This window comes from Apteryx rowi, unplaced genomic scaffold (assembly GCF_003343035.1).
Source record: "Apteryx rowi isolate R43461 unplaced genomic scaffold, aptRow1 scaffold_691, whole genome shotgun sequence".
In the NCBI taxonomy this organism is placed as follows: Eukaryota; Metazoa; Chordata; class Aves; order Apterygiformes; family Apterygidae; genus Apteryx; species Apteryx rowi.
Window position 1 is genome coordinate 256,545 of NW_020450973.1, and position 26,969 is coordinate 283,513.

The window sequence follows — 26,969 nt, forward strand, 5'->3', positions numbered from 1 at the left end:
AAGAAGCTGCAGTATATTAAAGGGAGAAATAAGCTATTTTTATTGCAACAAGCTGTACATTGAGCAGTACAGGCAAAGCTTTAGTGTTATATCCTATCTGTCAGCATACACTGGATTGGGGCATCTAATCAGCATGCTGCTCTTACTTACTTGTAATCACATTTCATTCTGCATTTCTCTCTAATGCATGAGAAACAGTCTTAGGCATATTTTGATAGTAAACTGATATAAACCTACTATATGGCGGAAGGATTGGATGAATAATTATACTGCTAATCCCACCTGCTGTCACACAACAAATACATATAAAGAAATGTATAGATATGCCAGTTAATCTTAGCATATACTATCAGAGCAAAATTGCACTGGAAGCAGCATGGCAGACATTTTACTTACTGTCAGTGCCATCCCAACACTGTTTTCTGGAGGTGCAGTTCTTTAATGCAGACACAATTGCAGTCTGCATGTATCGCACCTTAGACTTTTGAGCACTGGGACATTACAACCCTTTGGGGAATGCAGCACATTTTCCATGATATGTTCAGCTGACTTGGTAGGTCAGTGTCTGGGTGACAGAATAATAGTTTAATTTCTTGCTCTTTTTCTTCAGCGTGTTCTGAGCCTCATGAGAATGATGTAGCGGGAGCAGCCTGTGCAAACACTGACAGCATCTTGCTGCTGTGCAACATCACCAAGAAAGAGGACCGCTTCCTTGCGTGTTCTTTTCCACTACAAATTTGTACCATGACAACTTGTCTCAAAGCAAATAATTGTTTATTCTAATATATCTATGTAGGTACATATAGATGTTATATCTAATCAGAATTGCATAGTCAGAGACATGACTGATGTAGATACCTCATCAAAAATGATATGTCTTTTTCCTTACATGTTACTTTAACTTCTACTTAATCTGTCCAGTCCAAGTACTCATGGTCTCTACTGAAACCACTGCACTCTTGGTGTTTTATGTTCTGCATTGAGTTGGGTTTAGTGCCCCCAGTTTCTATAGTTTTCTTGTACAGGGGAGGAGGATGCTAGTCCTTGTGCATATTTCAATGATCAGAGCTAAACTAAGCAGCATGGAAGTACCATGGTGTGACCCAGTTATCTAAACCAAGGACATGTCCACTATGTGCCACATCTCCTTTCTGGACCATGCACTGAGGCTTTCTTCCTTCAGAGGAAGTTTGATGTACATCTTGATTTCACCTTGATAGGAAATCAGGACACGACAGGCATTTGCTCCTGGGACCTCCACTTTGGGCTCAGCCTGTGAGCCTGAGAGCCTGATGTTTAAAAATCTGCTAAATGAGCAAAGCATACACAAAGGTAGGCATGGCTGAGGTTCACTGTGCCTTTCTTACACTATATAAATACGCTGTAAAGAGCAAAGGACAGTATCAAGCCTCAGAAACTCTTCACATCCAGAAAGTATATAACACTTTCTCTTGGGTACTTTTGCAACCTTTGTCCCTGACCTACCGTGGGGTGTACAAAATTGAGATAAACAATTAAGCATATTTAATAATAATTTTTTACTGACAAATTGATCTGATGGTTTATTCCAGCATTTTGCGCTCTCTCTCAGAATGTCTGTCAGAATCTGTAATAGGGATCTTAAGATTTTCCCTATATGGTCTTCCCATGAGAGAACTGACAAAAGAGTCTTTTGAAATAAAATGTTTATGTTTGCTGTTCTACACAACTATTTTTAATATCACAGATTTATTTTTTCAGTATTTGCAACTCAGTTTTTCATATCCCTTCCATACTTCTGCTTGAAAACAGAGAGGGGAAAGTCACAGAATGTGAGAAAGCACTCTTTTGATTTGCCTTAAGTATGAGAGGTTGCAGAAGGAGGAAATCAAGAAGTTGTATCTTCTGAAAGATCTTCTGTATTCTATATCTTCTGTATTTCCCTGAAATGAGAACAAAGTCATAACAGTTGCACTGTAAAAAACAATTAGTCCCCCCCTTTTACAGTCAAACCCAGTCCTTTCAAATGACAAATCTGTTTAAAGAATTTCTAGGTAAGCTAACTGCTTTCTATTTTAGAAAATGGAAGAAAACAGAAGGTAAGGCATATGTTGTGTTAAGAGAAATTTTGAAATTGAAGGTGTGATGCCTCTCAGGCACTGACAGCTGCAGTGGTCACAAATGAAAATGTCTGCCCAAGTACTAAAATCATATAATCAAAATTCTGTTGTGTTATGGAACAGCACCGGTTTAAAAGCATTCAAAGTTTTGAAAGATATTTTGACTATTTTACAAATTATCTTTCTCATCACTAACTGCTTCAAATCGTAAAGCAATTCTTCTACATTCTATGTCTATATAACATTCTTATGGAACATATAATTTTTTACACTGTCCACACTATTAACCTGCTATTAACAATAACGAGGAACATAAGACATTTAAAAACACAAAGGAGTCCACCTGATCTAATAGGTTTGCCATTCGGATACAACTCAGTCTCAGTACTTATGGGTTTCTTTTTTGTTTTTGGTGTTTTTTACTATAGCCCACTGTTGATTTCATCTCTGGAAACAGATGAATTCAGGTTCTGAATTCTTCGCTTCAGTAACCCTAATAACTTATCCACATTTAATCCTTCCCTTAAAAAGTTCTGCTTATATTCCTTTTTATTTTTCAAATTGTTAGAATAACTGTTTTCGGTTCTATTTGCTATGAAACTAAATGCTCTGTTTGGACTTTTTAGTTGATAGTTTGAAAGTTGATAGTTTTAGTGGTATATGTTTTGAACCTCACTACATTCATAAAATCTTTCTGAATTTGCTGGTTAGTGAGTGCATCTGCTCCATTGATATTTCTATCTTGATTCTCCATATTGTTCTTGAACAGTTTTCTGGATGATCTTTTCAATTAGAGCACAGTCTTGAGATTTTATTTTCCCAAGAAGAATTATATAACGTTTATACTGAGTCATATTTGCCATCTGCCGATCCAACCACATAAACAATCCAAATTCTTAAAAAACTTGAGTTTTCCTTAGTATCTACTTCTAATGTAATTATTCACAAATGCGCAGGGTTGGCCTCTGCCTTATGATTAGCTCTTCACAGATAGACTACTGGCATCTCTTCAGTAGCTCCCAGCAAACGTGAAGAAGCCTATCCATGCAGAGTATACTGGAGGATACATGTGGGATGTAAGAAGATATTTATCAGGTAATCATGAGATTGCATACAAAACCAAATGCTGACAGAAATAAAGGGAAATTATAGCTGCCCCAACAAAGGACATCAAGAAGCTTCAAAATGGTATAAAGAAGGGGTATTCTTAGTTTATGGCTATCCTTTTGGAACAAAGTTACTAACTCAAGTGACTGGTAACAAGATAAAGAACTTTTTATTCCAGCTTTAAATCAGCGTTTTCTACTGTGATGCAGTTATGACTACGGACTTAAATTGTCTCAATTCCAACTAAGGACTTAAATCCCAATTCACATGATTATATAATTATTTATTCAAAAACAAAGTTTAATGAAACACTTGTGGTCACAATATCAGACCATAAAAATCAGACCACTGTCATCAGTGTTTCAATCAGAAAGGCCAGTTATAGAATCTCTACACCTAATAATTTTATAGCAATGATCAATTACATTTCCTGCAGACTGAGAAGATATCATTTCACACTCTGAAAATGTCAAACTATGTAAAATATGCTTTCTGACTAGAAAATAGATTTTGGTTTGTTGTTGCAGACAACTACATTGGAACAAGAGGTCTCGATAATTTTTTCTTTGGTAAGAGAAAAATCTGATCACAGAAAGAAATTTCAATTAATGTTTAAGAGGTTAAAATTATTTAATTAGCTAAAAATATATGAAAGACTATGTAAAAACAGTTGCTGTCGAGGACTAAAATCAATAATTTTTGAAATCAGCAACGATCTTCCCATTGATTTGAAATTTACTATAGGTCTGAAGTAACTAACAGCACCTCTCTGAAAGCATAACATTAAAATCCTACCTACCACAATGTTATTTTGTCATTGCTGTGCTTTAAATTAAAGGTCCTCCTACTATAATCACAGGGTCAGGCTCTGATTCATTACCTCATTTTGTGACAACAGTTAACAGGAGTATGCCATTGATCTCAATGGAAGATCAGTAAGGGGTCTTGACTTATTTGCCTGTTGTACCTATGGTACAGGAACACAGGACTGCTCTTTGGCTTTACATGCATCCACAGTATCAAATGGTGCGTTAAAGAAGGATGTGCTAATGATTTGGCCAAGACAGAGAATTTTCAGCATAGTTTGTAAGAACCCCAAAGTTATACAGAATGATTAATCTTCGTTGCAGACAAAAATCATGCAGTTGAAAGGGTTACATGTTAGAAACCCACAACGGACCCCCTAGTACCAGAACAGGAGATGACTGGACCTAACTGACACCAAGCACATCTAGTTATATTTTTCTTCCCTCAAAACATTAAAAAGCCATGATCCTGGAGTCTGACCCGTGTAAGCAGACCCATCTGTCGGATTTGGCGAGCCAACAAGTCAGTTTTGCTCCCGACCTCAGCAGGGCCTGGATTTTCCTGTTCTGTCTATGCTGGTTAGCTCAGGATCCGTGCGGGAGAACCCAGCCGTGTTCCCGGGAGGGGTTAAACCCCCGTTCTGCTGCTCTCCCCCCCCCCCCCCGGTATTTCTACTAATTCGCCTCAGGGGCTCTGAGCCTCCACACCCACCCGTGTCCCTGCCGCTCCTGCCTGTTCCCCCTCCGCTCCACGGGGCGGCCTCGCCCCTTGCCGCACCCAGCAGGGCCCGCTCCCTTCCCAGCGGCGTAAGCATCCCGCCCTCGCCCCAGGCGCCCCCTCTCCCCCTTCCCCTTCCCTTCCGCAGCGCGGAAGGAGGAGGCGCCACCTCCGCGCAGCACCTTCGGCTGCCCGCCCCGCGGAGCGCTCCCGCCGCGGGGGACGAACGCGGCGGGGCGGGCGGTGGCGCGCGCGCGCAGCACCTCACCTGCCCGCCCGCACCAACGGTCGGCGCGCGCGGCACCGCAGTGGAGCGCGCGGCGCGGCCGTTGGCGCGGGGCGGGCGGCGCGGGGTGGAAGCGGCGGCGATGGTGGGGGCACCGGCCCCGGGCAGCCACTGAGAGCGCGCGAGCCGCGTCTCCCCAGCAACGGGCCTGGCTCCCCCTCCTCCCTCCCTCCGAGCGGGTCGTTATCCCGCTCCCCCCCCCATCCCCCCGCTATAGGCACGGGGGCTCGAGGCTGCCGCCTCCCCTGCCCCCTCCCCCGAGGCTGGGGTTGGGGTGTGTGCATGGGAGTGGAGAGGGGGAGGTCCTTGATTGGCCTCGTTCCCCCCCCCCCCGCCCTCCTCTCTTCCACACTCCACCCAGAAATGATCTAGTGAAACTAGGAGGAGGTGATTCTCCTCCTCCCTCCTGCTGCTGCTCCTGCTGGTGTGGAAGGGACCGCAGGAATCTCTGCTGCGAGGCAGCGTTTTGGGGCAGAGGAGGCCGTTCCGTGGCGAGGGGGTGGCGGCCCGGAGCTCCGCTCCCCTCGTGTGTGGCGGGGCCTGCGAGGGGGCCGTGTGGTTCCTGACCATGGGGAAGGACCAGGAGCTGCTGGAAGCTGCTCGCACTGGGAATGTGGCTCTGGTGGAGAAACTCCTGTCTGGGAGGAAAGGAGGGATACTGGGCAGTGGATCTGGAGCTATTCCCTTATCCAGCTTGCTGAGGTAGGGACATCGTTCCCCGTCAGATGCTGGGGATATTAACCTCCTCTTTCTTACCATCATCATCACCCCTCTCATCTTCATTTCCATTCCTGTATTCTTCACAGTAACAATAAATCGTTCACTCTCTAGCCAAGTACAAGTGTGCCTGTGTTTAAAGTCACAGGCAGTCATTTTATGAATATAGTAATACTGAATTTCAAGCCTTCAATGCGACAGTAGGTACTTGTTCATTCTATGTTACTAGCTCTGGTGCAGAACTTATATTTTCATTCCTGGGCTTATATGCACAATATATTAATCGCTCTCACCTTTCCTTTGATATTTCATCTTCAAATTACTACTTTTAATCTCTGATGGAGGTGTTAATCACAGAAAAGCTATTGCATGTTTGAAATTCTGTGTAAAAAGCCATAGCTTCACCCCGCACCCTCACCCATAGTTGCTATCCTCACTTGCGGAAGAAATTAAGCATGCCATAGTAATGAGTCTATAAAACAAAGAACGGAAATCTTTTTGTGAGAGGTCGTCAAGACAGAGGATGTGTAAAACTTATGGAGCAGGTTAGGTAATAGCAGCATTAGTTTAAAGGTACCTGGATTTAGTGGAGTGAAACTGGGTTACTGGCCATGTTGGGTGAAAGGACTCAACTTTAGGCATTAGTCATATCTCAGGCAATCTGCAGCAGGGCTTTGATGTTAAGTTTCATCATGCTGTAAGTAAGATTATTATCACAAGCATTTATGACATTTGACATTATTCAAACAGAGAAGGTCTGCAGCACACAGCCCAGTCCTAGTGTTAAACACTACAGTAGGCATAGCCATAGAAGACGAACTGAAACACTACTGACCTAGAACTAGAGTCAATTGTCTTTTTTTTTTTTTTTTTTTCTGGAAAGTAAGAAAAGGCCTAGAGAAATGGAAATTGCTTAAATGAAAATGTGTTTGAGACTGTTTTGGCAGTACCTCCTAGTCACTGTATTTTATTATTTCTAATATTCCCTATAGGAGTAGATTTAGTATAATTATCAAAATTATACCTGTTTGAACTCTAAAGTCTTTTTATTTTAAAGGTGTTTTTAGCACTGTAAATAACAGTCCAAATATTCACAGTTTACCAAAGTTCTATGATGTCCCAGTTCAATTAGCTGTTGAACTATTATTTAATTACTAGCCCATTGACCAAAATCAAAATACACTGTGCAACTGCATTTTGTACCACTGCCTTTTGTACTTGAATAGGCTGCTTAGCAAGAGCTATGTCAGATAATCGGTCAAATTTAAAAGATAAATCTCACTTTTTAAAATGTGGTATCTGGTTTTGGTAAGAATGGAATTTATAATCCAGTTCTACTGGATGATTTGTGTTGTGACTTGAGTTAGAGCTAGTTAGTGGCTGGGCTATATTCTTGCACTGTTACTTTCATGTTGTGTATCACAGATGCTGTCTATCCAGAGGGAGTGTGTTTGCTTGTGTTTTTCCTTTTTTATTAAACAGAAGTGTTTTACTTCATATGCACAGAACACATTCACCACGTGTTTTGTATATACAGATGGGTCATGACAGTTGTTGTTCACTACTGAGAATTTAAGTATTTCGCATTGTAAACTCAAATATATTCTTCTTCTGTAAGGACACTTAGCTTAAATAGGAGAAAAGCAAAAGAAAACATGCCCCATTTTATTTACAATATTTCTTTCTTATGTCATAAAGAACGTTTATAGCTTCTGTAAAGGTAACTTCAAAAATTAAAATAAATTTAACATACATCTGCTAAAATTTTTCTAATAATTAAAAAAATTATTTTAATACATTTAGAAAGAATTCAATAACGGACTGATACATAAACATTCACAATCTAACATACTATTGAACATAATGCTTTTCAGAGGGGATCTTAATAATTTCATTGATTTCACCAGGAATACTCAAGACAGAAACTACTATTCCTTGCAGAAAGTATTTTCAAGAAAGAATTATATGCGCTAGGTATTTTAACATACCTTTGTGTGAAGAAGTTATATGATTTAACTGATGCTGGTAATTATGGATATAATGCATTAAGTCCAGAATGACATGCAAAATTAAGCCAAAAGGGTTGGATGCTATCTTCGTACAGAGCACATGGAAACAACGAAAGGGTATTGAAAGGGAGTCATGCTAACATCTTGAGCCTGTTTAGGAAAACAACACATACTGCCAATAGCAAAGAAAAGCCATAATTTTACTATATAAAAGTGTGAACTTGATGGTGGGGGAATCTGAAGTTTTTTGATAGAAAATCAATTGAAATTGCTTTATACTTATATTTTTTGCATACAGTTTAGTAGACTGAAAATGATTTTGACAGGTATTATAATGAAGAGCAAGCTATAGAAAAAATAGAGGGGCATATTTTTCTTCTTTTCATAGAATGAAAATATCGTGGGCTGTAATGATGTCTTTACAGAAATGCCAGACTTTAAAGCCATTGCAGAGTTTCATCATGCTTTTGGGATCTCTAGGAGACGTGCTTGATAGTGTCTCCTAGTGTTTCATTGATCATAATTTTGCTCAGTTCCCAAAATGGTGCCCCAGCACTGTGCCTGTCCTGTTGTGGTAAGAAAGGCCCATGTTGCTGTTCAGTTCCTTTTGGCAATGCTGTTCCTAGCGTTAGGCTGAGAAAGTTCAAGTCTGTCAGCATACAAGTGGGCTAGTACTGTACCTACTGTGTTGGTCTAAGTAACAGTACACTTTCTCTTCAGTTCTTCTTTCTCTGAGTAGCTGCATAAGTGCTGGACACAACTCAGCTCATATGGCTGAACTGTCCATGGCTTGATGCATTTCTTTGTCCGTGGAAATTTGCTTGTGCAGTAATTATGTACCTTGTAAATAAAATTTAATATTCATGAATTGACAAATGCACATCGATTGTCTTCTGAAACAAGGAACAAACTCTATCTGAACTCTGATCTTCTATTTACATTTTTATAACCTTTTTTTTCTTCTGACTCTTAGGATATTTTACAGCACTTGGGGGGAAAATAGGACAACTCTTTGTATGGTTATTTAATAGCTGAACGTTTTCACTGATGTTAATTACTTAGTAAATTATCTGTTTTTTAAAGGGTTGACTTCTCACTTAAAAGTCATTATGTTGAATTATGACCGCAGTTCAGGACAACACCACTGTTTAGGAGGGCTATTTAAGCACGCATATAAGTATGCATACGGATTCCTGTGGGGACTTAAAGACATACCCATGACCTCTGGAGCTAGGGGCCAGATAGGATAAACTAGCATCTGAAGTTGCACTGAACACCTGTGAGTAGGCTATTGAGTCCAAGCAGAACAGCAGTTCATGGCAGGTCTGCGATCTGTTCTTTAACTGTGAAACTAGGATATTTTGAGATATCTCAGAAAAATTTAGAAGGCAGACTGTAAGTTAAATTTCTTTTCTCTGTCTCTTCTGGGATTGTACTTCCTGGAATTGTCACACATTAGTATATTAACTGTGTTTCAGAATTTTGTAAAAAAATATTTTATGAATGTAATAGATTGTAAAGAACAGAAGAGAATTTTCACTGATTTTTAAATGATTTCATTGATTTTTTTTGTATTATTACAGCACAAACCAGAAAAATTGGGTGCAAAATCCCACGCTTCACCTAACAGAATGTATCATTCAATTCCTGTATCCCAAGTCTTTAAATATACATTAAATAATTTAAAATATACAAAAATATAAGAAAATGTAAATTGCTTCTAACAAAAACAGTAATTTTCCTTATCTTTTAATTTGATTGGCCAATAGAACTATGTTATGTGGATAACCAATTTTTCTTTAATGGATAGAGACTGGCTTAATTTCTTTTAAAGTGTTCTAGTAAAAAATAGCTTTAAAGGTTTTCATAAATCTCAGAGACCTGTCATTTTGCAATAGGCAGTCACATACAACTCTTTTTGCCTTATATATTGCAGCTTAAAGAAAAATGGATAGTTTTTGATAAAACGCTAACTTTTAGTCTTTTTGTAACTTTAAGTACATTTTAAAAGAGCACTGGATTTTTGACAGGACTAAGGGACAGAACGTGAATTACTATGTGAACTGGCACAGAGTAACAGGGAAGGGTGAGTTGGCCCCACTTTGCTCTTTGTTGGCTACTTCTATGACACAGCATGGGAGGGCGGAGCAGCCCGCATGGAGCTGTTTTCCCCTTCCGCACTTGTCAGACTGGCAGGGAATGGCTCCACTCTTGCTTATTGTTACTTAGTGCAGCTACACCACGTGTAGGTCTGGCCCAAGATATTTCTCCTCTAAATTATAAGAAACCCAGCAAGCAGATTGTCAGTCTGTGAGTCACAATCTGTTTCCTCATCTGTTTCTCCAAACAGCGTCTTGCTCAGAGCAAAGCCACAGTTTAGCCCTGTGGCCTCAGTGCACACTGAGAACTACACAGATTTACTTCTGTGCTTGTGCAGAGCCCCATGATTCTTTCAGCTTCCAGTGCAAAATCGGAGCACACTTTAAAAACTGTTTGTAGAGCAGAAAGTATTTAAACATTAAAATATTGTATGACGCTTTAGTTAAAATTTTAACAAAGCTGTTTTCACATTTTAATTGAAATAATAAATGAATCCCAGTATCAATAAAGATACTAATTCTGTTTTTTGTTACAGATTGCATTGTTTGAAAAAAGAGAAACAAACTTTCTTAGGTTGAAGTTCTCCCATACTTCTGAGATCACTTTTAGTCCCATGTTTCTATGTTAGAAGCTATTTATTTCAGACAATCAGTACAAATAAGAGACTAGCAAGGATTTGTTATATGTAGGTCAACAGGGTATCCAATTAGTCTGTGCTTATTTCTAATTTTAGTTACACTACTTTTAATTAATACATACATGTTTTTGTACTGATGTCCTGAGCAGCCACCAGCATTCCCAGTTTCCCAAATTACTTTCCTTATCCTGTCAAAGTAGGAAGTTTAAGTTTTTGGGGGACATATATTTCATTTTCTTCCTTTTGTCCATCAGTGTGAAATGCAAATTAATGACTGCAGCACTTAGTACATGCTGTTCAGTATTAGTGATAGTTGATTGCTGTCTTAAATCTGCGTGTTTGCCCTTTCAAATATGTGGGCTTCCTTTGAAACTTAACCTTCAGTTTGTATTTTATATCTTTCTTAGACTTATTTTTATTCTTGTTTCTGATAAATGCTTTCAGTCAAAGTTTAGACAAGTTTCTATCTACTGAGTTCCTTAGATTTCTTCTCAAGTTTGAAATATTTACAGTATGTATAGGTAGCAACATGATCAGTTTTCAGGACATCTGGTAGAAATCATGCTATTAAGGGCAAGGCAAATTCAGGAAGTTTGAGTAATAAATATTCCCTAGGAGCTCAACATGACCCTGGATTTGCAGCTCTGTAGTCAGTCTCTGCAGATAAGCTTCTGCCTTCTCCTCACACCAGATCTTGTTTCCTGAGTATCCTTCAAGTTTACATTCTGTGGATTTTCTGGTCTGTTAGAGCAAATGTAGGCAATGGCCAGCAAGAACTGTAGATCTAGTGTAAAATCTTTTGCAGTCATAATATCTGCCAATAGAAAGAATCAAGATATGGAATGTAGCAGTGCTGGGATGGACTGATGGAGTTTCTGATGGAGTCAGGGAAGACTAAGATGAGAAATTTTACAAGAAGGTTAAGGAGAAGGTAAGGAAAAAGAGCAAAACAACTGGAGTATCTGTAACTTACAAGAATTCTTTAGAAGATAAGTTATTTCTAACTCTGCAATGGACCATATAGATACATTCTGATCACCATCTTGTTTTCCTTCCTGTCTGACGTTGATGATTTTAGTCATTTGGTGATCCAATAGAATTAATGCTGCTTTCTGCCTCTTTAAAGTTGATGTATGATATCACTGGTTCTAAGTGGTGGTGTTATAGCAGAAATTAAGAGGGGGATAGAAGGGAAATAGAAAAATGAAGGCTGATGTATTTTTAAAGGTCTGTTATCTTGTGACTTGTCAAGGTTAGAAATGTTATGATGAGCAAATACAGATGCTTTCAAGACAAGCATTTTCACAGTCAGTGCAGTAGTGATCAAGAAGAACAAATCATTGTTTTTAAAAGTCTCCAAGCAGATTCTCCTCTTTGCCTCAGTTTAAGCTTTATGGATATTCATGGATGGAGCCATTAAGGGACAGGTTAGAGTGCTGGGTAATTTTTTATTGCCCTGACATGGGCACTAGTTGAAGCATCCTACAAGCTGCTTTAATTTATGCTACTGGTATGTAATCCCTAGGAGACCATACAGTGTAGCGTGCAGTTACACTCCCTTTCCTTCAGCAAGCTTAGTCTGCTTGCCTTGGGGGAGGGGGGATGGCTGGTACAAGAGTTCCACGGCTGGAGAGTTCCCCTCTGCCATGGGATTTCTCTCCTCACCACTTCCAATCAGAGTACACGCCCTAACCATTCTTATTACTTCAGGATAAAATATTTTGACGGCTTTTTGTGTTAAATACATAAGGCATAATGAACAGTGTAAATTCCTGCCTACTGCTACGACATTTTCATGTACGTAGATCCTTTTGGGAAGTAGGGAATACATTTTCTTTGAACTTTATAGCTTTTATGTGAAGACTTTTATTACTTTTTTTTTTTACTTCTTCCTATTGACAGTATTTTCAATATGTTCGTTTTGCTTTTAAGAAGTAATATTACAACTCTTCTGTACCTAATTTAACCTCTCTGAATTTCTAATAATGTCTATCTATCTACTATAACAGAGATTTGGTGAAATTTTATTCCATGAGGTTGTGCTTTTATTAAAATCATTTTACACTATTTCCCATCTGTTGCATACAGATTTTCTAAAAAAAGAAAATTTAAGACACCGAATGGCAACTGTGTCTCTATAGGTGTTGATATCTGTGCTATGTATCCAGATTCCCATTACAGCCAATGGAGATCTAGTCAATACAGTTATGGGAACCTAGAGAGTGATTCAGCTCACCCCAAAATAGATACTGACTGATTTTATTTCAAACTGAATGACATCAGTAGTTAGTCATTACAAAAACATTTCTATCACATTTAATCATTGAGTTTACACACTAGTAACTTCTTTCTCCTGTAAGTTTTGTGATTAGTGTGTGGATTTTTTTTTTTTTTGTCTACCACTTCATAGTCCAGAGAAGTGTTGGAGTAGGTTAAGTTATACAATATTTGTGCTGTCACAGTACGGGAAGTGTCCAGTAAAGAGATGCCTTTTACGGAAGGGGAAAAAAGAGGAGTCATAAATTAGAATTGGGCATATTTTTGGAATGGATATTCTTCCACTGAACATGGCCTGAATTTCAAACCTTTGTGATGTAATGCTCCAGTGTGTGTTACTGGTAGTTCTGAAAGTTAACTGTGAATTTAATGTCTTTTATGTTTACTTGCTGACTTGTCAGGGTCATTGTTTTCTATCTTTAGATGTCACTAGATGAGAGTAGTGATTCTGTGTATCCAGGTTATTTTTGCAGATTAAAAAAACCCAATACATTAATATTAGCAGTTTGACCCCTGGATCAGAAGTAGGTCAATGGTAAGGTTTCTTAAATAACATCATTTACTCTTATTTTTAGTTTTCAATTTTCTCAAGTAATTATTTATGCACTTTCATATCCTTCTTGTCATCTGTATAGCTAATTTGTCAGATTATGCTCATAAGTAATTTGCAATCACTTCCCTTCCTGTTTTGTACACGTTTATTACAGAGCAATATCTTACATAACCAAATAATCTAATGATCTATCAGGGATCTTCTCACATAATGCACACAAGTAACATTTCAGAGAACCAAATATACCAAATGTAGAAATAAAGTATACTGTAAATAAAATATGTATGTGTTACAAATCTGTTATTTGCCTGTCACAATGGTTAGATTTATTCTCTTTTTTTTTTTTTTTTTTCAACCTTCATGTAGACAACATAGGTCTTGATTTCAGAAGCATTTCAGTCATGACATAAGCAGAAAATAGAGTCTGGAAGAGAATGGAATAGGCATGTGTTCTGGGTGAGATGTAGCTGGAAGATAGGTTGAAAAGGGAAACATGTAGAGAGTGAGACTTGAATTAGGGGTATTTGGACTGATTGGGCAAGCAGACTGTATATAAAATCTGAAAAGGTTAGCAGGTTAGAAATAGCTGGTAAAGGAAATGAGTATTAGAATTGAGACCGGTTGGCTAAGGAGGGTAGCACTGGTGGATGTGTAAATGAGGCAATTTTAAGGGACAAAATGCAGGGCAAAAGGAGTTACTTTCAGCAAAATGAAGAGAGAATGTATATCACTGAAATATACTTTTAATTCAGAGCCTGACATTTCCATATTTCTCTGCTGTTAACAAATATCTGTGAAACCTATTGGCAAACTGTCTCTTTTTTTTAGTGCTAAAATAGATAGAGGTTAACAAAGTGCCATCAGTCGCTCCATTAGTTTAAGTGGAGGAGGTGGTTGTGATGGATATAGACATCCTAATTCATCTGGTAAAGTTTTGCCAGTATGACACCATGTGGTGGAATTTCTGGAGTTTTAGTCTGCTTTTTTAGAGTCAAGAAAATTTTACATATCTAAAACTATGTTAAAAGAACATTATCATCATAGAAAGTCAATCATTCAGAAGTTATTAAAGGTAAAAATGAGGTTGCCTGTGCAGTTTTTATTTAGAACCCCTGAGTGTAGGCATTATATTTCTTTAATGACATGATCACACACTCTTTTCCACAAGGACCTTGCCTCAGTCATGGCCCAGGATAGACAATTCTCACTGAATGAGCAGTTATTCAAATTTTTTTTCTCCTTACGATTCAATGTTTAGCCCTGAGCCTTATTTACTGTACACTATTCAAACTCTGCTCTAGAAAAAGAATGATTAATTTTTCTCCTGGGCTTTTCTGTGGTGTTTGTCACTATAGTATCTGACTGCTTCACAACTTTAATGAGTTTATTTTCACAGTACTTCTGTGACTGAAGAAGGGTGTTGGTATCTACAGTTTACAAATGGTAACTGAAGCACAGTAAGATTAAGGTGAGAAGTATCCACTGATTTTGGCTTTCCAGTTGAAGAGTACTAGGAGCTCATTTTTCACTGTATTAATGTAACTAGTGTAAAAACATAGGAATGGCTGTACTGCGTCAGAATAAAGGTCCATCTAGCCCAATATTCTGTGTCCAGTAGTGGCTGGAAGTTAGATGCTAAAAGCTGGTGTCTTCTTAAGAGCATAAACACCAGAGCAAGCATATAGTAATACTTCCTCCAGCATATTCTTATAGCTTCCAACAATTTACAGCAGCTTTCTGAGCCAGATGTATTGTCTTTGTATTTAATAGCTGCAGTGGATTTTTCTTCCATGAATTTGCTCAATTGGTCTTTGAAGCAATGCAAATTTTTAGCATTCGTAGCTTCCCACAGCAAGGGTTTCACATCTTAATGAAGTATTATGTGAAAAACTTTCTACATTATGTAGCATTTTATATGTTCAGACGTAATTTTTCTTGTAACCGTGGGTACTCTTGATTGTCTAGAAAGTGAGGATCATTGTTACTGAATGTTTGTGAAAGATCTGTTCAGATGTTCAATGGCTTGTTGCTGGAGTACAGACACAGATAGAATACGCTTCTGATGTGCAACATTAAACTACTTTCTTCACTCGTTTAACTAATTTTGTAAATACAAGCACATCTTCTAACTCCTTTGTTTTGCAAAAATGAAACAGTTCTTCAAACAGTCATCCCCATTATAGACCCTCAACCATTCCAAGACTGGTGGTGTTTGTTGCACAGGGCAAAATAATACAGAATCATATAATTAAGGCTAATACATATGTGTAAGAGGGATGAATTAGCATGAGCACTTTAGTCCTAGGATATATTAATATTTCAGTTCTTGACTTTGCAACCTCAGTAATTTTTTTTAATGTGGTTTTCTGTCTAATGTATATATTTCTATCTGCTTTTACGTTTAACAAGCCACTGTTTAATGAGGCACCCCTAAAGACTACTAGTTTATTTTTCAGTATTTGTTTCTCCATTCCAAGATAACAGTGCTGAAATCTTATTATTGAGATGGAAATATGTTGCAGTATTTTTGAAGGTATTGCAATCTTTTGTTCTTTTTTTTTTTTAATATAGTACTATTATTAAAATAAGGTAATCAGATCAGGAAAGCCAGAGTTAATTCCTCTTCCATAATTTTACTATTCTTTTAAATGAACAAATTAAAAATCATACCAAAATGACTGGTTTATTTGACACTTCAAATGATTACTGTATGGACAATATAATTTATACTGACTTTTTAAAGGATGAAAATGCATTTTTGTAAATTTTTAGTAGATATTTCCTTTTATGCCTAATGTAGTGTAAGATAATAGTTTAAAACAAGTAAATTTTTGCTGAAAGAAGAGATCTGGGAATTTATATAATTAAAAGGCTGTCAGCAACGAAATGCAAAAATTTGTTAGATTTTAGAACTATTAAGGTATTAACTTGAGGGGAAAAAAAGACTCAGACATGCTGGAATGAGCACATTTTCTTTTCATCATGTATTTTGTCTTGTTGAATACGTCTGATACAATCATATGTAGAATCTTTGGCTCACTGACTAAAACTGGACCAATGACTTCTGCAGTTAGTGTTTAGGTATAAGTTTTAGTTGGTTGAATTTTTTGTAATGTTTCTCACACAATGTTATTCTCATGGCTAAACAAAATCTAGTCAGTTTTACAATGTGGAGTGACTGTTTTAACTATGAAGGATACTCAAACTCTTGGTTTTTGTCTTGGTGAGGGTTGTATGATGGAAAAATATGTTTTTTGTTGTTAGCTTGCAAAACATACTTAAAGTTGACATTAATCATATGGTCTCTTCACACCTGAGATCAAACCTGAGGGTATACAAGAGCTCAGGAGACCCTAGAGACTTAGCAGCAGTTACGACAAGGTTACTCTTGCCACAGGGATCATTTAAGTGCTCCACAACCATTTAAGAGTAGTATGGGTGAAAACATCAGAAAAGGAGCAACAGCAACAGAAATCTGTTGGTGGGTTTCCAATATAAATGTTTTTTGCCACCAAATGAACTGTTGTAACATTTACTTCTCCTCCTCTTGCTTTAAAGCTCACCTAGTTATACCAGGGCACAGGCCCAGGAAATAAGTTTTGAGAAAAGAAAATGAAGTTGCTAAGAAATGTCTGTCTGGTAAACAGCTGAGGGATCCTCTTTGTTAGGTTGCCTGCCTCAGTACACAGCCTCCAGGGGGTACATCAGCTAATTAGGATAGCTGTAAGAGACAAGCAGAGCTATTTTTTCCTTTCCCTCAGTAACTCAGTATTGTTTTCATAGAATTTCTTCTCCTTCTCTGTGCTCCTTTTTGTAATATAACTTTTTCTCCCCTTCCTTTCTTTCACTGTGACTCCCAGCTTGAGGGGAAAAAGGTAAGGAGTGAAGAACCCTGAGGTTTGTTCTGCCAACCTTGAAGGGGGGAAAAAGAGGACCTTGCTGCAGGTGCCAACTCCAAGGCCAGGGAGACCAGTATGAAAAAAATGAAGGAGATCTAAATTAATGCTTTTAGAGAATGGAGGAGGCACTAGATTTGACAAAGGCATAGAAAAAGAGAACATAATCAGGACAAAATTATTTGGGAAGCTTGAAGAGCAGACTCAATAGTGGGCAAAAGTGATAAGGGCAGGGAGACAGGACTGATTTGGGAATTGGGGCAAAATTACTTCTTGGGCAGAGAGGTAGAGGTTTACTTTCAGGACTTTACTCTAAGACTGATAAAGACTAAGAAATGGCAAATAAATTTATTTAGAGAGAGACAAGAAAAGGCACACAAGCTGTTTGGTGTTGTCTGATCTTTGCCCAACAGATCTGTAGTGTATGTGAATGAATCTGCAATAGCTACTTGGGAAAATGCCAAAACCAAAACCACCAGCTCTGAAAAAAGGCAGAGGGAAGGAGCTGAGTCCCTTTGTGGTATTTCTGTTTAAATGTATTCTCGGGTTAAGGAAACTCAGGAGAGAATGAGACAGCAGGTCTCAGGACTACTCTTTAAAGGATGGAGCCGAAGTGTCTAGACCTCTTGAAAGAAAGTACAATACTTTGGCTAGTCTTCAGTTCATAGTAGCTCATTACCCGAATTTCCTTTCAAAATATGACTTTCTTAAATGACACAAGATGTCACCATTTCTGGGTAAGTTCCCTTTAAACTCTGAAGAGGAATTGAGAACAATTTTTCCAGAAGGTCAGCTCATAGTGCACATCTCTCCAGGTTTCACTTGACTTGTGAGATGCTGTGGTGCTGTCAGTGGCTTCAGCAACCATCATGCAGCATGTATTCTTACAGTCTTCTGGGATTCTTGGAGAAGTCCAGAATACAGTTGAGATCTTCCTGAGAGGAATGACTTTTTGATAAAATGGACAATTTGTTACATTCCTGAAAAGAATCTTGAGTTAGTTTGGGTATTTGGGGATTTCCATTCTCAGTTTCATGGAAAGCAATCCACATACCAGATTCATTCTAGACAGCCAGCTATTGTGCAGCCACACTTATTGGGCATCAGATGAGCTCTGCAAGGGACGAAACTCTGCAAGGGATTGATTTATTTTACTGTAACTACAAAGCAGATGCTACCTTTCAAGCAGCTGGATTGACACTCCCATAGGGAGTTGTCAGGAACAATTTAAATGAGAGTAGATTTATCAGAGCAGCTAAGGGGACTGTCCTGTCCCTTTTAGCATGGCTCAGTGCATTCTTCTAATCATATGCAATTTTAGTCGCACGCCCTCCCATTCAGATCATTACAGGCAGATGCATTATAGTTTTGATGACAAATCTCTTGCCCTTTGCAACTCTAGTAGGGCTCATTTTTGTACATCCAAGCATACAGAACTTGGCAATGATATGAACGATTAAATCCTTGTTTTTCATTTGAAGTTGGTTTACAAAATGTTTTTGATTAGTTTATGAAGAATTATTTTCTTTCTAAAAGTATTTTCAGTTTAGTTTTGATAGATACAGTGCAAAGAGTTTTTAGCTAGATATGAAAGTGTTGAAAAAAACCTATAAACAAACACATTGGACCAAGATTAGTGATTTGTAAACCTACACTGAAAATTTTCAGAGAAGAAAATAACGACCTGACTTTAACTTCTCATCTGAAATATAATCCCTCTCATAATTTGGTATTAAATTGCTCTGTTGAGGCTGGGAGAAAATACAGTTTCTGTTTCCCCCCCCCCCGCCCCCACCCCCCCGCCACCACCACCACCATATTGAAGTGATTATTTGACTTTTTTTGGAACAGATTTTTTTTGGACAATAAGCATCTGCTCTGAGTAGTAATTAGACCTGAAAAGAAGTTTGCCCTTCATCCCTTAAAATTGGTTCTCAGGCTTAATCTGTCATCATATGTCCTTAGCATACTATCACACTTAAAAATGAATTTACATTTCAATTATATTTATTTTCTGCTCTTTTTGTTGCTCAATAACATTTTACTTTATATGCCTCCTAATCCTATGGGAAGCTTTCTGCAGGATTTTTTTGTGCATAGATTATTCCAACTTCTGCTAAAAGTGGTAGGTCTTTGTTCCAAGTAAAGAAAATGTATTTTGACTAACTGAAATTAGAAATGTATTCAATAACTGGACACTGAACATATTAATGACATGGTGTAACTGGATACACTAAAGATGCAGTGTTATTACTCTCGTTTGTGCTAAATATTACACATATCAAATTCTGTTATCACTTTGATCGTTAGGTTCTCTTTTCCATTTGAAACACTACCAAGTTGCCTTTATGTGTTTCACTGTTAATCGGTAGTCAGCTAGCCTAACAATTTCTCAAAAAGTTAGAATTTTCAACTGCAGCTTAAATCTCTTCCAGTTTCTTTAAATAATTGAAGTGTTCACTTTATCGTCACCTTTTTCTGTTTAAGTAGTGATGTTACCTATAAATGCTCACAAGATAGGGCTAGGTATTCCCATCTTGCAGAAAATAATGCAAGCAGGAGGAAACATACTGAAGAAACTTTGCAAATAAACTCGAGCATTGTCTTGGAAAATATGTAAATAAGTACAGACACAGTTATGTAGATATGTGTCCATTTTGTAGATCTGTGCTTCAGTGAAAAGAGCAAGTTCATTTCCCTAGTGGCATACCTTTCTCAAATTATACAATGACATTGAAGCCGTGTCTTCTTCCCCCCCACACCCCTTTTTTTTTTCAAGACGTAGAAGTCTGTGTTTGTAGGTGTGCATGAGTGTGTGACAAAGCCATGAAGGGCAGCTAATCATACTCTTACAGGTAGTAAAATTCAAGTCTATAAAGATTTAAAAAAAAGCCTGTTTTAATGGAAAAATACACTAAAGTAACGGTTTGTATAGAAAGGCAAGAGAAGCGGGGAAAAAGAAGAGTTACTGACTATAATTTAGTGGTCTGTAACACAAGCCTAGGGCTATGATTCTGATAGCTAATACTGACAGTTTTGAGTATAGATGAGTATATTCTATTTAGAATAGATAGAGAAGATATGGAAGGGTAGTTCTTTGCCATCAGTTTGTAGTTATCTTGAGAAAGAGATAGTTCACAATGGGGAAGAAAAAGCTATCTGGCAAAGAGCAAGGTCCGTATTCCTAAGCTTGTCCATTTTTGAAAGATCTTATCAGTTTAGGCCCAGAGCCATACAGGTGCAGAGAGCAAGTTCAGGGTCTGAGCACTTCATGTTTTATTACATACATACAAGCTAATAAGTTATCTTAGACCCAGAAGCACTAAGAAGATGAAGTAACACCTGCCTGTATTCTCTGTGGATCAAGTTGTCTGTGGCACGGTCAACACTGAGAGCCAGCTAATAATCCATATGGCTCCACTCAGTTTCAAATACATGGAGAAATGACACCCAGTCTAAATCTTCACCCAAGCCCGTGGACTATATGTTGAAATGCTTAATGTATACCATTGGTCATAATTGCATAGTATTCTTAAAATAAAGTCCTCTCCCCTTTCAGAGCGCAAGATGGATGGTGCTCACTTAGTAAGCCCCTGTTTAGTATTTTATGTTCTCATTGTTAGTGTAAGCTTATGCCTTTAGTGCACATTATGCAGATGTTTTTATAAAGAGAATTATTTTCTTGGTGTTTCTCAGTAGTTTTTTGCAAACACAATGAATTTATTTTCAAACCAACCCTGTTTGATGACAGGGTATTATTACTCTATTTTAAAAATGGATATGCAAAGCCCTGAGACATTAAGGTCTATGTTATTTGGTAATTGTAGATGCCTGGTTTGAAATGCCTAAAACCTAATTTTGCAGAAGATCTATCTTCTACGATTTAAAAGTGCAAAGCACAGTTTACTCTGACTACAATGGCAACTGCAAATAGTCAGCACTTTTACAGTCAAAACTCAGGATATGAAGGGTATGAAGTTGAGCACCCAGAAGATCAGTAATACATTTTTAATGGTCATTTTTGCAAAGTTAGATTTAAGAGACTTTCCTACTGTCAAAAAAAACCTCTGTGGTAGAAAAATCCATGTCCCTAGGACAACACTGCACTGCCCTGCATGTGATTTTTTTTTTTTTTTTTCCTTCTTGCAATCCTCTAGTTCATTCAGAAATACTCCCCTTCCAGTTTGGCTTTACATTCAACAGGCTCTGTATTCAGCAGGCTCTATTGCTATAGAATTATGACCTGCCATCAGAGTAGGTCACATACGTGGGTTGAGGCAGGATTACTGAGGCAAAAAACAGCATGGAGTTAATAGATCATGGAATCAAGAGATTATGCATACATAAGCAGGAGCTGCATTAAGATCACAAAGACAGTCTTATTTGTGATAGTTCTTAACTTTTTAGTGCTTGACTTGTTATAATGTTCTTTTGACATAATTGTATATATGTATTTTTTTCTTGAAAAAAAATAAACTGAAAAATTAGAAATTCCATTGTGTTTGTGGTATCGGCACTCATACGCATTAGGGCTGTGCAATTTTTGCATCACAGCTGGTCAGCTGCATGGTAACAGCTCACATTGCTAAGAGCTGGAACGTGCGTGGCAAAAGCAATCGTCGTTTAGGCCAGATCACGCTTGCAAGCCACTAGTTAGATGGACCTGATGTAGGTCAGCAGCAGCTATGGCACTTTAAGATGTGCTGCAGAGAACTCTGTGCTTTAATGAAATGCTTGGTAGGAGTAGCCAGTGGCCATGTGCATTACCATTTTGCGAGAGGTGTTAGTGATGTTTGCTCAGTTATTGTGTGATTCCATTTAGCCTTAGAGAAATGTGCTCTAGCAGAGCATCTTATAAATGTTTCTACCTACTCCATGCAAGCTCAGCTCTTCCAATCTGTCCAACTGTCGTCTTAGCCTTAGCCTTTACTCCAGACATCACATGCTTCTCATACCACTCTTGTATCCTTTCACAACTCTTAGTCTTACCCTGAAGGCTGACATTTCTAGTCTTTTCACTCAGTTATTTCCATTTTTTCAACTCCTCCTCTCCAAATTCTTTGTCTAACCTGTACTAGTTCTGTCCTATTTTCTGTCTTCCCATTTAATTTAATTTTCTTTGAATTTCCATTCAGCTGCTCACTCGCATTTCTTGCCCTTAAAAGCTCAGTTTTTCTCCCCAGACTCTAGGCCTCCTTTCTTAGAATTCTTCCATCTGAGATGATAGATATTTGACATAAGAATTCCAGCCCAAATAAAGCAGCCGTGGTCATAAGCAAAGTAAAACATGGTTTTACAATGGGGAGTGGAGGTAAAGCTTAATAATAGGCAGTGTTGCCAGGGCACCTTCTAAATTTACGATTAAGAAAGAAGAAAAGCCAGCCAGAGAAAGAACATGTGTGGATCTGTTTTTTCCTGATCAGCAGTAACTTTGTAATATGGTTTGTACAGGAGTCCATGTTTTATTTAATTCAGCATGGTAGGATGAACAAATTAATGGAATGCATTAGTGCATGAACAGTATACTCAAGGAACTAGCTGTTTATAAAAAAAATCTGGTGATTCTAGTAGAATGAGGGCAATACTGTAATCCAGTAGTATAGAAATAATTTGAGGTATCCTAAAATATTTTTAAGGTTTAAGAGACTTCTCAAAAAATCCTGCATGAAAGTGCATGAAAATTTAGGGATAAAAAAAAAAACTACCTTTTTTAAGAAAAAAAAGAGTATTAAATTTACAGAATAATGTTCAGTCAGACGAGCCTTGCAAAGAAAAGTTAAGAGCAGCAAAAACCCTAGTAAACTGATGATACTCAACAGGGCTAAGAGAACTAGGAAGATGCTGTGAAAAGTGTTGAAAGGGTAGGAAAGGAGATATAGAAAGAAAAATTAAATCTGTCAGTAAAGGAAGGCACTTTTATAGGTTTAACTAGTTGCTCTGGGGAGGGAATGAGAGAAGTCTGTTTTGCCAGTAGAAGCATGATTTTGCTGGTATCCACTGTATGTGCATGCTACAGATACTTTCTATTATACTAGTACTACTGTACTGGTAACATGTTCCAAGTGTAGAACCAGCTTCAGAATACCAGTGCATTGACCACCTTTAGAAGTCAGACATCCCTGAGAAAGATAAATTTTCTAAGTACTTGATTGGTAATAAAGGGAGAAAACCTTGTGAAATTTGTCTAAGAAGATGTGCAAATTATGGAATACATGATAAAGTATTCTTCTGTTATAAAGATGGCATGTTTTATTTTATTAAGGTTATTATCTAGCAAAATCACATCTGAGATTTTTTAATTTTAGAAAACTGTGGAGAACTGAAATCATCCCACAGTATGGTTTATAGTTTTCAGAAAGGAAAAGCCATGATGCTAAAGATTGATTTCCATAAATCCAATATCGTGTTTTTCTATAATTTTATTCTGAATATGAAGAAAAAAATTATTAATTATCTAGAATCCGAACAGAAAACATTAATGATTCATGAATCATAATTTATGAAAAACTTTGTTCCATTTTAAAATAGAATTATAAAATTGGATAATGAAGAGATGACAGAATATGTAACATTTTTATTTTAAATATATAATTGGATTTAAGTAAACCAAATGATATTGTGATTCTTAAAACCTTAAATAGGAAGAAAAATACATTAGCTTGAATACAATTGATGTAATGGATTAAAGTTTTAATGGATGAGAGACTATAAAATCAGCCATTGATAATGATAGCTTATTGTACCAGATTTTAAGGTTAGTAACTAGCGGATTACTTTAATACTAAAAGAGGGGGATGTCTGAATCCCAAAGTAACCTCAAGAAGGTCTAGTATAAAAGCTGTCATGTTCCTCCAACCTGTTTGTTTGCTTTGTTCAGTGTCTTGAAACGAGTTGTCATGTGGGGACATGCCAAAGTTTGATTCAGTTCAGTATTTTCAGTTTGGAGGAGGAAATCGAAACTGCATTAATCAAATTTACGGATGCTGAAAAAACAGAAGAGGTTACAAAATACTTTATAGGACAGGATTAGACTATAGTAAAGCCTTGATAAACTACAGGAATACTGAGTAGGCAGGCATTAGTTAGATATCAGGTAATTTAGACAGCCCCTCTATGTAGATACTTCTGTTTATACTATCAAAAGAATTGAGAGATATCAAGAAAGCTCCTGGCACCTAAACTCTCTAGCAACATATGATAAGAATACTCTTAGTCCCAAAATATTTTCTTCTACCAAAGAAAGGTGTGCCAGAATTGGTTGGGTTTTTTTTTTTCATATCTTTTAGTATGGACAAATGGTTCCTGTTTTTTTAGTCTAGAGTTCCTCAGATGTCTGGATCTGGATATTCAGGTTTTTTCAACTTTAGCTTGTCTACTTTCAGTCTTACATTTTTTTCCAGCAATCCCACAGGAGTTGTTGCGACTTGGTGTTTGTTTTCCTCTTCTTTTATGTCTGTAATAAAAAAGGTGTCACTTATACACTTGGCGTCTGGGAGACATTATAATGCCTGGTTCCTTCTGTGTTGAAACACACCGGGGAATTCTTATCTGGCAGTACCTGCCGCTAGTTGGGACAAAATCTGTTATGTAGCTATATGGCTCATCTAGCAAAATACGCCAGGATGCATTTTTGACATCTTAGATAATGAACATTTTCTGACTTAAATAGTGTATTAAGGCCAGCATATTATCACTTAGAGGCAGTAAGTTGTGACTTCTTTTCAGTGCTTTCTTAAATAATGTGAGGTCAAAGCAGATCCTCAATTTACTGAAAGTTTTCTGATAGTAGACTGCTGATCTAACCTGTACTACTTTCACTTGATAAACTGATGCCTTGAATCTACAGGTTTGCCATTTTATTTTCAGGAGCTGTATCAAACCTAATTGTAGTCTGCCTTTCACTGTTACTATAGGCATACCTAACATGTTTGTTTATAGTTTAATTTGACCTGTAGGTGCCCATATTTTGAAATATGTCTTTGTAATTAATGCTGGATGTGTGACAACTGCCCTCTCTACCTTTCCACACTGAAAATGTGGTTTGCAGTGAAGTTGCAAAACCATCTTCAGCTGGAGCTGTTCAAAACTAAGTCTGAGAACCGAAATGCTTCTATGAACCTCAAGAAATGTAAGTCTCACTTTCAGTACGTGACCAGGGCTATTGAAGCCAGCAGGATTTTAAGCACATCCTCAGTGTCTTTTGCAGACATTCTGAGAAGAGTATTGCATTTAAAGAGTTGGAATTGTCCCAGCATGTATGAGTTTTGTATTAGATTATTCCATTTCAGGAGTATTGGATTATTTCTTTTTCAGGTGTTTATGAATATGTCTAGCGAAGTCCATGATTGAAAATTCATGGAAAGTGTAATAGTGAATTAGAAGTGACAAGGGTTAATGTTAGTGAAACATCATACAGTTGACCGACACCAGATTAATCAAACCTATTGAGGCTTAATTTAAACAGATCTAGCATTACCATCCCCCAAAGTCTTTCATGCAGGCAGTCTGCCTTCTAAAGTGATTTTGTGATGGTTGTGGCCGAAGTAAAACATAACTCTTCATGCATTCTTTGTCAGAGTTATATTGAAAAAGAACTTCAGAAGACAGTTCAGAATGTAATTATCATTAATTTCTTATACATTAATAGGTCAACTATTCAAATATTTTTGTTTGGCAATACATCTTAATAAGTCTTGAGCAGGTCCTATAAAGATAATAATTATTGTTAATGTTTGTCTTCCAATTTGTGTTTGAGTTATTAATATAATATCATACCAAGTCTTATTATCAAATTGTTCTCTATTTATCTTGAACTTTTTCCATAAAGCACTTTTTTTTAATTGCAGTATTTTCAATTTAACTTCCTTTTCAGTCAATTTTTAACAAGAAAGTGTAAGTTAGGCTATATCTGTTAGTTTACAAACAATTAAAAATGTCTTAGTTCATTGGGAACTGCAAAATTCAGGATAAATTAGGAAAGCAAGAATTTAATTAAACCTGGTGAAAGTTCATATTTATGTAGGCATTCAAATTCATAGAACTTAGTATATATGTAAACATCTGGAAAATGGAAGCTTATATCAAAATTGATTTGTTATGGGGAGCAATAAAGTGGGAGGAAGGGACTACAGGTGGAACATATAAAAATACTGAAGTATCTTCGTTAAAACTCTAAGTGCTCTTCAGGAACAAGTATATACGATGTGAGATAGTAAAAGCAGGATGTTTTCGGTAAGAGTGAATGTGTGTGTGTGGCTAAGTGGATATCTTACTTGGCAGTGGTTTACGCTGTCTTTTGCAAATCATTTTAATTTAGAAAGATAACATTTTCTCAAGGCTATTGAATTTAGAACGGAATAGTAGGGACAGCTGGCTTCAGGATAATTGGTAAATTTGAACTCTGACAGCCCAGGCTGACAGCAATGAGAATATCTGTTGCTTTAACCCTTTAATCCCAAAGGACAAGTGCCTCTATCCTAAGAATTCTAAATTAATACAGCTCCCATACCTTTTCCCAGTTTTCTCTCATATACTACCACACCTTAATCTGACTCTTATCTTAATCTTCTTTTGTTTTGAGAAATGCCTGCTGCTTCACTAATTTCTCTTTCCAGCAGAAATCAACAAAGCAAAATGAGATTCAGTATTCACTTTTTCCTGTTAACTTGCTAAGCAGCCTCTTTAATGCTGAAGTATTCTGGATTCTGTGACTGTTCTGCTCTCCCCTCCTGTGCTGGCTTTGAGAAGCGTTTATCCTTTGCTAC

At 37.4% G+C, this 26,969-nt stretch overlaps 1 protein-coding gene across 1 annotated transcript in view; it reads left to right on the forward strand.

Moving 5' to 3' along the window:
• Window positions 1-5,584: 5,584 nt before the first annotated feature.
• The window catches only part of LOC112975826 (ankyrin repeat and sterile alpha motif domain-containing protein 1B-like), a gene marked incomplete at its 3' end in the record, with an annotated part of 178,553 nt that continues 157,168 nt past the window's right edge, over window positions 5,585-26,969 (forward strand). Inside the window, exon 1 of the mRNA XM_026086400.1 lies at window positions 5,585-5,718. Within this exon, the coding sequence (XP_025942185.1) occupies window positions 5,585-5,718 (134 nt within the window). The remainder of the gene's footprint in view (window positions 5,719-26,969) is intronic.